At 41.6% G+C, this 13,444-nt stretch overlaps 1 protein-coding gene across 1 annotated transcript; it reads right to left on the bottom strand.

The window, feature by feature from the left end:
• Nucleotides 1-453: 453 nt before the first annotated feature.
• On the bottom strand, nucleotides 454-3,328 carry fzd9b (frizzled class receptor 9b). Its single transcript, XM_051958028.1, has one exon. It carries the CDS (start codon nucleotides 2,789-2,791, stop codon nucleotides 1,034-1,036), a length of 1,758 nt encoding a protein of 585 aa, XP_051813988.1. The 5' UTR covers nucleotides 2,792-3,328; the 3' UTR covers nucleotides 454-1,033.
• Nucleotides 3,329-13,444: the final 10,116 nt, after the last annotated feature.

Below are 13,444 nucleotides of genomic sequence, written 5' to 3'. Positions count from 1 at the left end.
TAAGGCTGAAATCCACTTCACATTTGTCCTCTCACATCAAAGTGCTGAGTGTTTGCATGAGGATCAAATGGAGCAGCGAGAGGGCAACAACAGCGATAGTGTGGTGGGATTAAAACAGCCATTAATTAAATATATTCCTCCGCATACTGCTCCTGCATTTTTAAGCCTGATGATGCAAGCATTAATACTTGCCACGGTTTGTCACTCTATTCATCAGTGATTCTCTTTGAGGATTATTGTCAGGGACGCCTCTGGGATGTAGCGTGCACTGGGAAGACAACACGTGGCGGGAATCCTGCTGTAAAAAAAAAAAAAACTCCCAGGAGAAGAATGGCAGCGAAGCTAGAGTGAAATCTGAACAATCAGTTGCCACTATTAAACCTCAGGATTGTTAAAATGGTTGCATAATCAGTAGCAGATACCAAAATAACAACAAGGCAGGAGAGCTGAACATGAATTCCACAAATTTATTATCCTCCAAAAGGCCAAAACCAGAGAGTTCTTATAAAAGGCACTTAATTTCCTTTGACCTTTAATAAATGTATCTAAACAACAAATCCGGTAAGAGCCAAGGTGAGCTTTAAATTAAATATATTTACAATAAATAAAACATTTATACAGATTTATACAGCTAATCATGCCACTTGAAGGGAGGAGAATAGACTAATATTTCCAAAGATGCCTCCCATAACAGTCTTTTTTTCTTTTTTTGCTTTGCAACACTGAGCATGTCTACTGCACAGAACACTATGAACAGGAAAATATGGGTAACAATACTGAACAATTTCCCTTTATGCACTGAATACTGTTGATAGATAGTTTCTCATAGTGACGCCTGTACCTGTGTGTCCCTTGGCAGCAGCAGAGAAGTGACTGACAGTTCAATTCAAACACTCATCTTCTTTAGAAAGTCTTTTAGCAGCTCCTTACACAGGGCATAGGTGTGTGTGTGTGTGTGTGTGTGTGTGTGTGTGTGTGTGTGTGTGTGTGTGTGTGTGTGTGTGTGTGTGTGTGTGTGTGTGTGTGTTCCCTCTCAGACGTGTGTGGGGTTGTCTGAGTGGAGGTCAGTCTTGGCCATGTGCAGAACCACAGCAGGAGATTTGTAGTGGCAGTGCGTGCTGCCGCAGCTGACGCCGCTGCATGGTTTCCTACTACTAGTCCTGTCCGCCAGCTTCCTGCTGCACAGGCCCTGCCAGGTCTGAAGGGTCTTAGAGCTCCACACCCACACCCCGCTGGTGATGCCCACCACCAGCGACATGAAGATCTTCAGCATGAACACGGCCACCGTCGGCACCGACGTCTGCAGCGAGCAGTCGCTGCTGTGGCCGTTGAAAGAGCCACACTTCATCTGCAGCCCCCTCAGCTTCCAGTAGTCCATGTTGAGCCTCTCATAGAAATAGCAGACGATGACGCAGGTGGCCGGCACCGTGTAGAGGATGGAGTAGATGCCGATTTTCACCATGAGCTTCTCCAGCTTCTCCGTGTTGGTGCCCTCCGTCTTCATCACCTTCCGGATGTGGAAAAGAGCCACGAAGCCCGTGAGGATGAAGGACGTGCCGATGATCAGGTAGCAGGACAGAGGGATGAGGACAAAGCCGGTGAGCGCCCCAGAGTCCATGCTTCCTACATAGCACAGCCCCGTCAGCTCATCTCCTGCCACCTTCCTCATTGTGAGGATGATGATGGTCTTGAGAGCAGGGATGCCCCAAGCAGCCATGTGGAAGTAGTTGCTGTGGGCTTCAATAGCCTCGTGGCCCCACTTCTTCCCTGCAGCCAGGAACCAGGTGAGGGTGAGGATGACCCACCAGATGGAGGAGGCCATGCCGAAGTAGTAGAGGATGAGGAAGACGATGGTGCAGCCGGTGGACTCCAACCCCTCCTGGATGATGTACAGCTCGCCGTGCTCACGGTCGCAGGCGATGTTCTCAGCCCCGGCCACTGAGCGGATGATGAAGGCCACTGAGTAGACGTTGTAGCACATGGAGAGGAAGATGATGGGCCGCTCAGGGTACTGGAAGCGATGAGGCTCCAGGAGGAAGGTCAGGACGGTGAAGGCAGTGGAGACGAAGCACAGGATGGACCACACCGTCATCCAGATGAAGGCAAAGTCTTTGTCCTGCCTGGACCAGAAGACGTCCACGGCTGGGGAGCAGCGAGGGGCACAGGACTGGCTCTTCTCCACGAACTGGAACTTGTCCGGGTTCTCGCAGGAGCCCATGCTGCCCGGCGAACGACCGCTGCTGGTGCCCGGCTGCCTGGGCCGAGGGGGCACCGGGAGCATGCCTTCGCCTTTCTTCCCCTCTGTCCGGGTCTCGTTCTCGGGGGCCTCCATGCACAGGGCGTTGGGGTCGTTCCTGGTGGGCAGCTTGGAGCAGTCGAGTGAATCGGGCCAGGTGTAGCTGAACTTCTTCATGATGGGGGCACACCTCTCCCTAGCCTGCTCGCACATGGGTCTGCAGGCGGGGATGGAGGTGGACACTTTGTCCGTGCACATGGGGGCGTAGAGGGAGCAGAGGAAGAAGCGGAGGTGCACGTCGCAGCCGTAAGCCACCAAAGGGGCGAACTCCTGGAGCTTGATGGCAGCCTCCTTCTGGTCGTCGTGGTCCATGAAGTTGGGCATGCGGGTCAGGTTGTAGCCGATCCCCTCGCACATGGGGATGACGATGGGCTCGCACTTGGCCGGTCTGCCTCGCTCCAGGTCGTAGGAGCCGATCTCGAAGCTGGAGCCAGAAATAACCAGCAGACACCACAGAAAAATCACCACCTTCAACGGGCAACCGTCCATGCTCATTATTCTTCAGTGAAAAGCTCTGTCTTGTAAAGAAATGATCATGAAAAGACTGGAGGAAGAAAAAGGAAAAACCAACACACGGGCTCGGATACGGAGCTATTTCCCCATGCTGGAGGCGAATGTAGCGGCGCTCCGTTAGAAAATCTCTTCCCCCAAAAAGCACAGCCGCACACACAAAGTAGAGAAGTGATTATTTAGCCTTGAATTGGAGCGATTACTCCCACCGACAGTTAGGCGATAAAAGGTCCGTAACTAAAGCGTGACAGTCGGAAACTTCGGTGAACAGCGGAGGGAAAGCATCGAGCTGTGCGTAAATCCTCCGACCGACGCACGGTGGATAGGAAGACGGCCGTCGGTGCGGTTTGTTGCGGTTCCAGATGGCTGCTGTCGGCTCTTCGTCCTCCGCTTTCAGCCTCGACACTGAAGTTTGCGAGCCGCTCAGTGGGACTTCAGTCCGGGGGAGACAGACAGAAGGAGGCGGGGGAGGGTGGGCGCTCTGTGACGCTCACATTTCAACGCGAGCACCACACAAGGAAAATTATCAGACAGATGCTGGAGGATGGTCAAATACCTCTGACATTTCTGCCCCGAATAGTACTCTCAGAGGCTTTCCTTGAGTAAAAGCAGCAGTGCCACAGTATTTAAAGCTCTTTTACAGTTCAAACTCCTGCAGTCTGGAGAAAAAATGCAGAAGTTTCAACAGCAAAATGATCTTTTAGGTGTCAAAAATACTCTTTGGGTGCTGCGATATCCCATTTGCTCAACTACTGTGCACATATGAAGCTCTTGCATTTCACATTTTACATTTTTATGAAGAAAATCAAGCACTTTTGTTGCTGGAAATATGAAGATTGCATTAAAAAAGCACAAAATACAACACAAAAAAATGCTCATCTGATACAATAATAATACTCCATGTTCCATTTCTTTGTATGTTTTGCTACTTTTGCCAACATATTTCCAAAGTTTTGAAAGCAAGACTTGCAGTAGCCTTATTAGGATCTTACAGTTTTTTTTGTTTGTTTTTTGTTTTTTGCATAACACCCTCCATTCACATCTATTATTTAGGGAGAAATACCACAATGTGAAAATACATTATGTATAAAGTCCTACACTTAAAGCTATTCTTTAGCATGAGCAGGGCCGCATTAACTTAAAAAGGGGCCCCAGGGGCTAAAATATGCTGAAGGGGCCCCAACTAACCAGTCTCTCATTCTGCAGCCTCCAATTTGTAAGTGAAATGCAAAATTTATTTAAAGACCACCTCTAGTGAATACCACATGGTTTCTTGCCTTGTTAACATGCACATATTGTTTTTTGTTTGGTGTTTTTTAAATGCGGGAAGACACATCATGAACAAAATAACACTATGGCTGAGTAGGCTATTCCCACCTAGAAACTGCAGTGAACTTCTGCGGTTTTATATGTAGCAAACATAAAGGACTATTTCTCTCAACTTGCAGGCTGGGGGGCTTTCCATATCATTCGTCTTTCTCAGAATCAGTGCTCTGTTTAAGCACGTATGGCTGAATATGCAGTGTTTGAGCAGAGGCGTAGGTGAGCTGATGTGCCTGAGCTGCAGTGGAAATTGAGGGATACACTTCATAGATCTATACCTTCTAGAGGAAGAACCAATAAAGAGATAGATCTGAGCCCTTTTAAGGGAGGATGGGATGATTCCCATGGAAAAAATTGAAAGTAACTGAAACTAAACATGTAATTTTGATCCACAGAAATATAGTTTTAGGTTTCATGATAGACTACACAGAGACTTTAAGGAATCTACATCATATAAGAATAATATTAACTTAAAGACTGATATTAAAACAAATGAAAAGAAGAAGCTGCACTACAGAGCAAAGTCCACCAAAGATAAAGGTATAGTTGAAAAAATGAGCCTTTGCAGCCTTTATTGTCACCGTCTCCATGGTCCAGTTGACAATCCAGTGGTGTGTAAAAGACAGCTAAATCAGCAAACGCTCTCAAATAGCAAACAGTGATGGAAAATGGCATTTATTCAAGTAATGTACCTTGGTACAGTTGGGAGGTTCTTGTATTTTACTGGAGTGTTTCCATTTAATGCCACTTAAAATTTCCATTTCATTACATTTCCGAGGAACTTGTTGTTCTTTGGCTTTGGCAACTTTAGTTACTTTTAAGATAAGATTTTGCACATTATTCAGCTGTATATAAAGCAGTTTACACTAGCTCCACCTTCAGCAGCTACAACACTAACAAACTGCTGACACACTGATGATTCACTATTAATAATCTAATGATGTCATATATTGTAATATATTAGTCAGATGGTACTTTTACTGGTACACTGCTGAATTTTTCATGTAGCCTTCGGTACTTTTACTAAAGTAAAGTTCATTATACAGCAGAATGACCTTCGTCTATATTTCAATATATGAAACCAATGAATTATTATTTCAGCTGGACTGACCTGCAAACAACATTTTATGTTGCGAATAGAGTTTAATTTATAAAGGAACTCTCAATGTTGGATATATAGCAGATTTGAAGTATAAGGTATCATAGCTACTTGTTGTGGTACACAGCTGAGTAGTTAAATTTACTGTATTACAGACTTGTATTGCATATAGGATAAAATCTTAATCTGCAACAAACTCCAGCTGTCAAATCAATGTAGTGAGGAGTACAATACTTGACTCTCTAATGCAATGGAGGGATATTAAACTTAAGCGCCAAAAAATAGTAAATGGTTTTTAGTTTAGAATATTTAGTTACTTTGCACCACTGCTGGGTGGCAGTGTCAAGAGAAAACCTCACAGCCCGGCATCAACACAATGAGTCATATTAATAACATTTACCAAATGGAGCTGACATGATTATTTTCCTTTATTAAGTAATTACAAGAACGACACAAAAATTAAAAAGGAGAGGCCAAAACTTTCCCCTCTGGATCCCTAATAAGAAATCTGCCACTACTGCTCTGAGTCAAACACTGAGTAGTTTATTTTTCTCCAATGTGGTTGTAGAAAATAACCCGCTCCTCTGGTAAAATGATAGTCCCCATGGCGATTCACTGTTGCTGACTCATAATTACTCTGTCACCGTTTCTGCTAATGTTTTCGCGCAATATAATGTGAAACTTTATGGAGCCATGCAGGTCAACGAAGCAGTGCTGCAGCTGGCAGGGATTCTACTGCCTTGCTTAAGGAAACTGCAGAAGGAGCAAGTGCTTGAGGGCGGAGCAGTTGGAGGGCAGCTGTTCTAGACTCACAAAGACGCATGCACACACTGAATCCATAAACAGATATGATGATTTGATTGGCATGATAAGCAGAGACAACGTGGTGCAGAGACACAACATGCAAGGAATGAATGCAACAGTGATTGTGCTGAGCAGACTATTGTTTCCATCTAGTGGCTGAATGGGAAGAGTCTGCAGCTCCACAGCTGTTGCACTGAGCATTTGATCCTTTCTCAAACAGGGGTGGAACTCGAGGATTTTGGCCTCTCGCCCTGCAGGACTGAACTGGTTGTCAACTGCATACTGTCTCTATTAGCCCCATGTTAAAGGTCTGTCTGCTGGAGGTAGTTTTGCACTTGTCTGGCCTGAGACTGACCTGGTGTTTGTAACATGTAGATCAATGCTGACAGCGTAATAAATATGTTGGGAAATAAGCAAGAAGCCATGGCCTCTTGAATGTGGAAATAAATTTTGGCAATATGCCTTTTCGCTTTCTTGCAGTAAGTTACATGAGAAGACTGATACCACTCTTATATCTGTCATTGAATATATTGTGTCTCTAGAAAGTGTTCACCCCCCTTGGAAGTTTATCCCTTTTATTGCTTTTGAATACTGAATTATGGTCAATTTATTAGGGTTTTTTGACACGAATCTACAAAAAGATTCTTGTCAAAAAGTGAAAATAGATTTTTACAAATTAATATGAATTGAATAAACATAAACTGCATAACAAGTGGCTGCACAAGTATTGTCCTCTTTAAAGTGATTATTCAACACAGGTGCAGCTAACTGATTAATGTGTCTCAGTTGATAAAGACATCTGTACCTGGATGGTCCAGTCACTTGTCAATCAGTACTCCCTAAAAAGGTTATTGAGAAGCATAAATCAAAGGATGGACAAAGGGAAAATTTCCAAGTTACTGAATATCTCTTGGAGTACAGGTAAATCCATCATTAACAAACAGAAAGAATATGGCACATGTGCAAATCTGACCAGAGCAGGCTGTCCTAAGACCCTGAATGACCATTCAAGAAAGAGACTCATGCAAGAGGCCACCAAGACACCGATGACTCCTCTGAAGGAATAACAAGCATCAGCGGCCAAGATAGGAAAGACTGGTCAAAGATTTGTGATAGAGTGACAAAGAGAAAGCTACCGTTAAAGCTCATAAAGCTCATATTAAATCTTGATTAGAGCTCAACAGAAGGCACCTTGGAGACTCTTACATCAACTGGATGAAAGTTATTTAGTCTTATGATATCAAAATTGAGCTTCTTGCCCATCAGACTAGATGCTATGTTTGGCAGACACCAAACACTACACATCATGACAAACACTTCAACCCCACTGTGAAGCATGGTGGTGGCAGCATCATGATTTAGGGATTGTTTTCTGCAGTATGCCATAGAAAGGTTGCAAATGTAGTGGGTAAAATGATTGTAGCAAAGTATAGGGAAATCATAGAGGATACTGGAGATTAGTTTTTCAGCAAAACAATAACATAAAGCATACAGTGAAAGCTACACAGAAATGGTTAAAAGACAAACACAGAGAAAGTTCAAGTCAGAGACCACAGTGACCACAATCCCACTGAGAATTTGTAGTTGGATTTTAAAAGAGCCATTCACTGCTATTTAGAGGATCTTTTTTGCACATTTTTGTCCAAAAAGCCAAATTAATTTGACCACCAGTCGATGTTGAAAAGCAATAAGAGGGGTGTGATTACTTTTCATACGCTCTGTAACTGTTTTCCTCCTTTTTTCCAGTCTTTTGCTCAGTCAAGATAACCACCTATTATGTCATTAATATATATCTACAGCGATGGGATCGGCATCACCACTCTCTCAACAAGAAAGCAAATTTTCCCCAAACTGTGAAGTAGCACCGAACGTCCCAACAGTTTCATCTCGTCCAATCAAGTGTGAAAATACTGCAGCTTAAATACTGCACTTGATATTATCACCAGCACTAATTTACCTCTGCTTTACAAAAGGAAATCTCCTCTAATGCTTTCTCGATGACAAATTGAGCTAGATGAACGCTGTATGAAGGCAGCTTTATCAGATCTGGCTTCAGGTAGAAAAAAAAAGCCTCCAACTTCAAATTAAGCCTCATCGAGCGGGGGAGGAAATACATTCCAGCCTCCGAGATGGTATCGCATTGTACGTCAGGGCTGAGGCTTTTGGTGAATCAAACAGAAATGCTTTGACCGAAGTTCCATTACCATTCGGCAGCCTCTCCACTTAAACGTTTTTTAACTTCACACTTCAAAGACACGGGGTCATTGGAGAGGGGCCAGCTGGAGAAGCCTGAGTGTGCCCTCAGAAGGCCTCAGATTATTATCAGAGAGATAAGTCTCTCCAAAGTAAGCAACATATATCAGGATGCATTAAAATCAGTTAGTCCATTAAGGTGCAAGTGCTGGTGGATCAAGGTTTAACTCTTGAAGTAGTCTGGATTACAGCTAATTGACTCTTAGTCTGTATCAGTCAGGGTTGCACTTGTGTTCTGTGTAATTTAAAAGAATAATTTGTTTTCTTGCTGAGAAGATTGCTATTACTCTCATGTACAGTAAGGCTACTGTGAATATGGAGCAACCATTTAGTTTAGCTTAGCTTAGCATGTAAACTGGAAATGAGGAAACAGCAAGTGTGGTTCAAGCTAACACTTTTGTTGTGTAATTTTTAAGGTTTGGTGCATTAAACTGGATTAAGGAATAAAGAAATAATGTAGCAATTTGTATTAGCAGTAACATGGTAATTGTTGGAGGTGCTGGCAGAACCGGTCAACTCAACTTCCAGTCTTTGTCCCAAAGGAAGCTAACTGGCTGCTGGCTCTAGTATTATATTTAAGACAAAAATGCATCTTAAAATTGGTATTGGCCATCTCATTATCTCTTGTCAAAAAAATCTACTTTCTAAAATGTTCTTTTTGAATTAAATATCTCTTTAAAGGAATTTAAAAGCAGACTTATACTGTTGCTGTGTGTCAGTTCAGAGACTTTGTCCTCTAAGTCTGCATTTGAAGGTCAAAAACATAACAGCGGTGCATCCAAGGCTGTCCCATTTTGAAGACTCCTTGAAATGCAGCCAACAAATGCCCCCTTCTTTCCTCGGCCATTCAAGAATTCAATGTGTTCATCATTCACGGCCAAACTTATCCCAAGATTCATTATGTGCCGTTGAAAGTTGGACTTTTGAGAATATGGTGAACTCCGCAAGCAGAACTTTGGTGGCTCAAGACTGCATTTTAAAAAGGATTTAGTTGTCTTTATGTCCTTCAGTATGTCTTAAAACAAAACTAGGAAACCTTAATTTTAAGTTATATCTTGTCAAAATGGCTAAAGTCCCAGCTTTTGTCCCAAATGTTAGCGTCGACTGCCAAGGCTGCTTGGCAACAGTGGCAGCGCTCCGAGACGCAGGGGCAGGAGCGGAAACAGCTGGTGACGCAAATAGGAAGTTGCCTTTGGGCCAGAACGTGTCATTTAACAACACTCAGTTTGACCTTTGCATCCTTAAAAGATGCGGTTCCTGAACTGGAATAGAGCTTATATGTGTAGTGTTTAATCTACTTGGTCTTAGTATGTACAGAAATGAAGGGACTCCACAGAACTGAACTCTAAAGCTGACTAATTACCATCATTTCTTGAGGAAGTAACCACATCCTTAGAGTACGTAACAATACTGATATCATGTTGTAAAAGTACTCTGTCCATGAAAAGCTGAAAAAAATTGTTTCATTCAAAATGGTATTTAAGTGGGTGTTATCATGAAAACATACTTAAAAGAACTCAATTTCCACTGGGACTATGGCTAGATTGTTATTACTCTTACAGTAATGTAAAAAAAGGATTTTACTGTTTTTGTTGGTTGAAATGGAGCTGTTTTTTTAAACTATTACATACAACTAATAATTATTTTCATTCCTGATTAAACCGCAGACTGACTGTTTGGTTTGAGAAAAGGGAAACAAAAAGAAAAAAGATGATCGTCAAAATGATACATTTTCTGTCAGTTAACTAGTTGATCAATGTACAAATCATTCAATCTGTATTTGTATAAAGTGTTGGTTGGATTAATTTATAACAAAACACATTTTATATGTTTTTGTATGTTTCTTATGAGTAACTAAAGCTGTCAAATAAATGCAGCCAAGTCAAAAGTACAAAAAAGCAGAAGTACAAGTACCTCAATTTGTGTTTAAATACAGAACCTGAGTAAAAATACTTTATATCCATCACTACTCGGGAGTTTCCTGTGTAAGAAAAACATTTAGAAACACTAACCTGCTGCTGCACGTAGGTGTATATTTACTATGCAGAGCGCTATCACTCTTCTCATCTCACTCTTGGTAAAAAAAATAACAAATAACAAAACTCTGTGTTCCTACTTACTGGGATGATTTACAGATTAACAACTGAGTCTATGTATGGTGACATCCATGAAGAATAAATGGTGTTGTGTGGCTGATTAGCTCAGGAGCCACAAGGTCTGACCGCACTGCTGCTGTGCGTCCGGGGCTCTACAGTAGGATATCATTGTGCTTTCTTGCTGTGTTTTTATTTCATCTAATTGTGTTGTTTCTGCACGACCTGAACAGAGAATTGTGAAAGAGTCGGAATATGTGCGAGTGAGTATTTTTATTTGGACATTTTCATTTGTTTTACGAAGGTCAACGCTATTTGCTTTGCCATTTGGTGGAGGAAATGGATATATGCTATTTATTTCTCCCCCTGCCAGCGCTCTCCTGCTCATAATACCGCCGTGTGTCAAGTCTTTGGATGTCTTTGTAATAACCAGCCTCCACAAAGAACCCCCCATCTTTTATTTCACGCATTCATCAGGCGATCCGCTGAAGTGTGGGCCTTGTAATTACTACCTCTTACTTATTGGTTATCATATATCAGGCACAAAGCTATAAACATCCCGCCGAGAACAATGGGAGAGCCTTGCCACAGCCCGGCATGACATTACTATCCCAGAGACACGGGCTGTCTGAGATTGTTATGGGTGTAATAAGAGACACCTCTCACGTAAAGCAATACATCTGGACCAGTGTACTGTCTTTGACAGGGAGCATAATGGGGAATTGTTGAGGCTGGGATCATGTAATTATCTCTTTGTTCCAATTGTGTAGTAATAATCCATAATTTATGAAGTGCTCTGGGAATAAGCAGGAACAGGAGGCAAGTGAAAGTTACCAGGAGTTTTTCTTGTTTTCCAATCACGACTGCAGAGTTATGATGTCTGTTTAAGTGACAGCGTTTGCTACTTTCCAAATCCACAGTTTGAAATGGTTATTTGCTGTAATGAGAGGACAGTGCGCACAAAATGTCTCAGTTTCCCCGTTATGCAATTTTATGTAGTGCTATTAGGTGACCGAGTGAATGGGCTCGATTCATCACCTCAGTCCATCTGCGTTCCTCATCCTGCACTGTTTTGAAATGAGATAATGTCCTTTACAGCCTGTGGCAGGTAGCAGGAATGACGCTGCTGCCATGTCCTCAAAATGTCCACATTGCTGGAATTAAACGAGCGGATAATTGAGCTGTTTCACAATCGCAAGGTTTCAGAATGATCCAAGATCTTTTGAAATGCATTTGCGGGGAAAAAATGATTAGAAATGTATCCAAGACAATGATGTAAAAGACGAATTAAGTTTTTGGTGGTATGGTCACACCTAAAAAATACTGCAGTATAAAGATGCAAACATGGATATTAGAATCCCTTGAATTATGATTGTACTGTTGATGTTCTCACAGTTAGAGAACAATGGAACAGTAGTGAATGACGGTGGATACAAACAGCTCAAAACTGTTAGAAATATAATTAAAACATATTTGACACCTATATCTGTGAGGTTTTTTGTATTTCAATTTGTGGTGTTTCCCATTTAAATGTGTCAATTGGTTCATTTTTTTGGTCATAAAACATCAGTTTAGAGCAGTAATTTCTTGCTACTTTACAAGAAACTGTTCTATGTCAACCAACACTGAATATACAATGTATACTTCATGGTATAAACATACAGTACAGTGTGAAATGACTGCACAGTCACTGCTGTTTCCTGCAGCTTTTTTAAAACTAAACATCCATCCTACATTGTCAGTATTTATAAAACTAATGTTCAACACTTACAGTAAGAGAGGGATTCATATAAACCAAACACTCATCAAGGAAACGAAGCTTCTGACTGAATTTAGAAGTTATCTGTCTTGGATTCCAGCTCGCAACTAACAACATTTTAAGCAGCGTCGCCTGCTCATCTTCGAGGACGAGGGCTATTCTTTGCTAAAAAGCTGCCAGGTGATGGTTCATGTAAACAAGGATATATTTTCTACAGTCCCTGAAGTACACGAGCAGTGCAAATCATTATGGCTTCACCGGGGTTATGAGTAGTATGTGACCGGCTTGCCAAACTGAAAGGTTGGGTTCAGACGTAAGATTAACACTGGTTATGTTTAGGTATAAGCCTTGACATGTTTGGGTTATGTTTAGACTTAAATTTGATGTTCTGGCACAATCTGTGAGGAACTTTTTTCTCAAGCTCATGATGAAGCTCCAATCTGTTTTTTTTTATTGTTTTTGTTCGATTTTTGGCATTTGCACAAAAACCTCAACCAGCTCATTTGCTGTTCCTGCACATCACTCCTTTATTCCTCTGACCAGCCACTTAGAATACAAACCTGTCCATTGGTAGTTCATGCACAAATACCAGTTTGTATGTTTTGCTACCAGCCCCTTTCTTGTCTTTCTTTCGTTTTTGATTTACAGACAGATTCATTTTTTTGGTCTCTTTTGCTTTACTGACATTCTCAACATGGGTTAACATTATCTACAAACACAAACTGATCTAAAAATGCTTTAAAGAAAACACTTTGATGTAATGTTTAGAGAACATTTTAAGGATATTTATCACTTCCAGTTATGTTCCTATAAGGTTTCAAGTCAAATCTAACATATTTAGAGGATGTTGTCGGGGCCCCAGATTGTATTAACTGACAACAAAGGAAGAACATTGTCAAACCATCATTTTAATAATGTTTTTAAGATGTTATCCAATGACAGAACAACTTCTGTACAACATTCCAGTGTTGTGATATAGCGCCAAACAAGAACATTTTGCCTGCAAGGTTCTGTGAAAGTTGTGGGGATGTTGCTGAGGTAACACATTATAGATTTTTCTATTTTTTCTTTGATACATTATATGCTGTCCTTTGAAAAACATTACCAAAATGTTACCTAATGTTACATGATAACAAAGAAGGAATGTTCTCAAATCAACATAAAGTCTTCAAGATGTTATCAAGTTCTCCAACACAGAGTATCTTCTACAAAATGTTTTTGTATTGTGATATATTAACAAAGCTAGAACATTTTGCCTGCAATGTTCCGTGGATGTCTTTGGGATGTTGATGTTATATAGAATTTTC

This window comes from Acanthochromis polyacanthus, chromosome 13 (genome assembly GCF_021347895.1).
Source record: "Acanthochromis polyacanthus isolate Apoly-LR-REF ecotype Palm Island chromosome 13, KAUST_Apoly_ChrSc, whole genome shotgun sequence".
Taxonomy (NCBI): Eukaryota; Metazoa; Chordata; class Actinopteri; family Pomacentridae; genus Acanthochromis; species Acanthochromis polyacanthus.
Note: the sequence above shows the minus strand (reverse complement) of the source record. Positions and strands in the feature narration are given on the sequence as shown.

Bases quoted from the DNA above. Each gene is read 5' to 3' on its own strand.
- fzd9b (XM_051958028.1), bottom strand. From the start codon at position 2,791: ATGAGCATGGACGGTTGCCCGTTGAAGGTGGTGATTTTTCTGTGGTGT.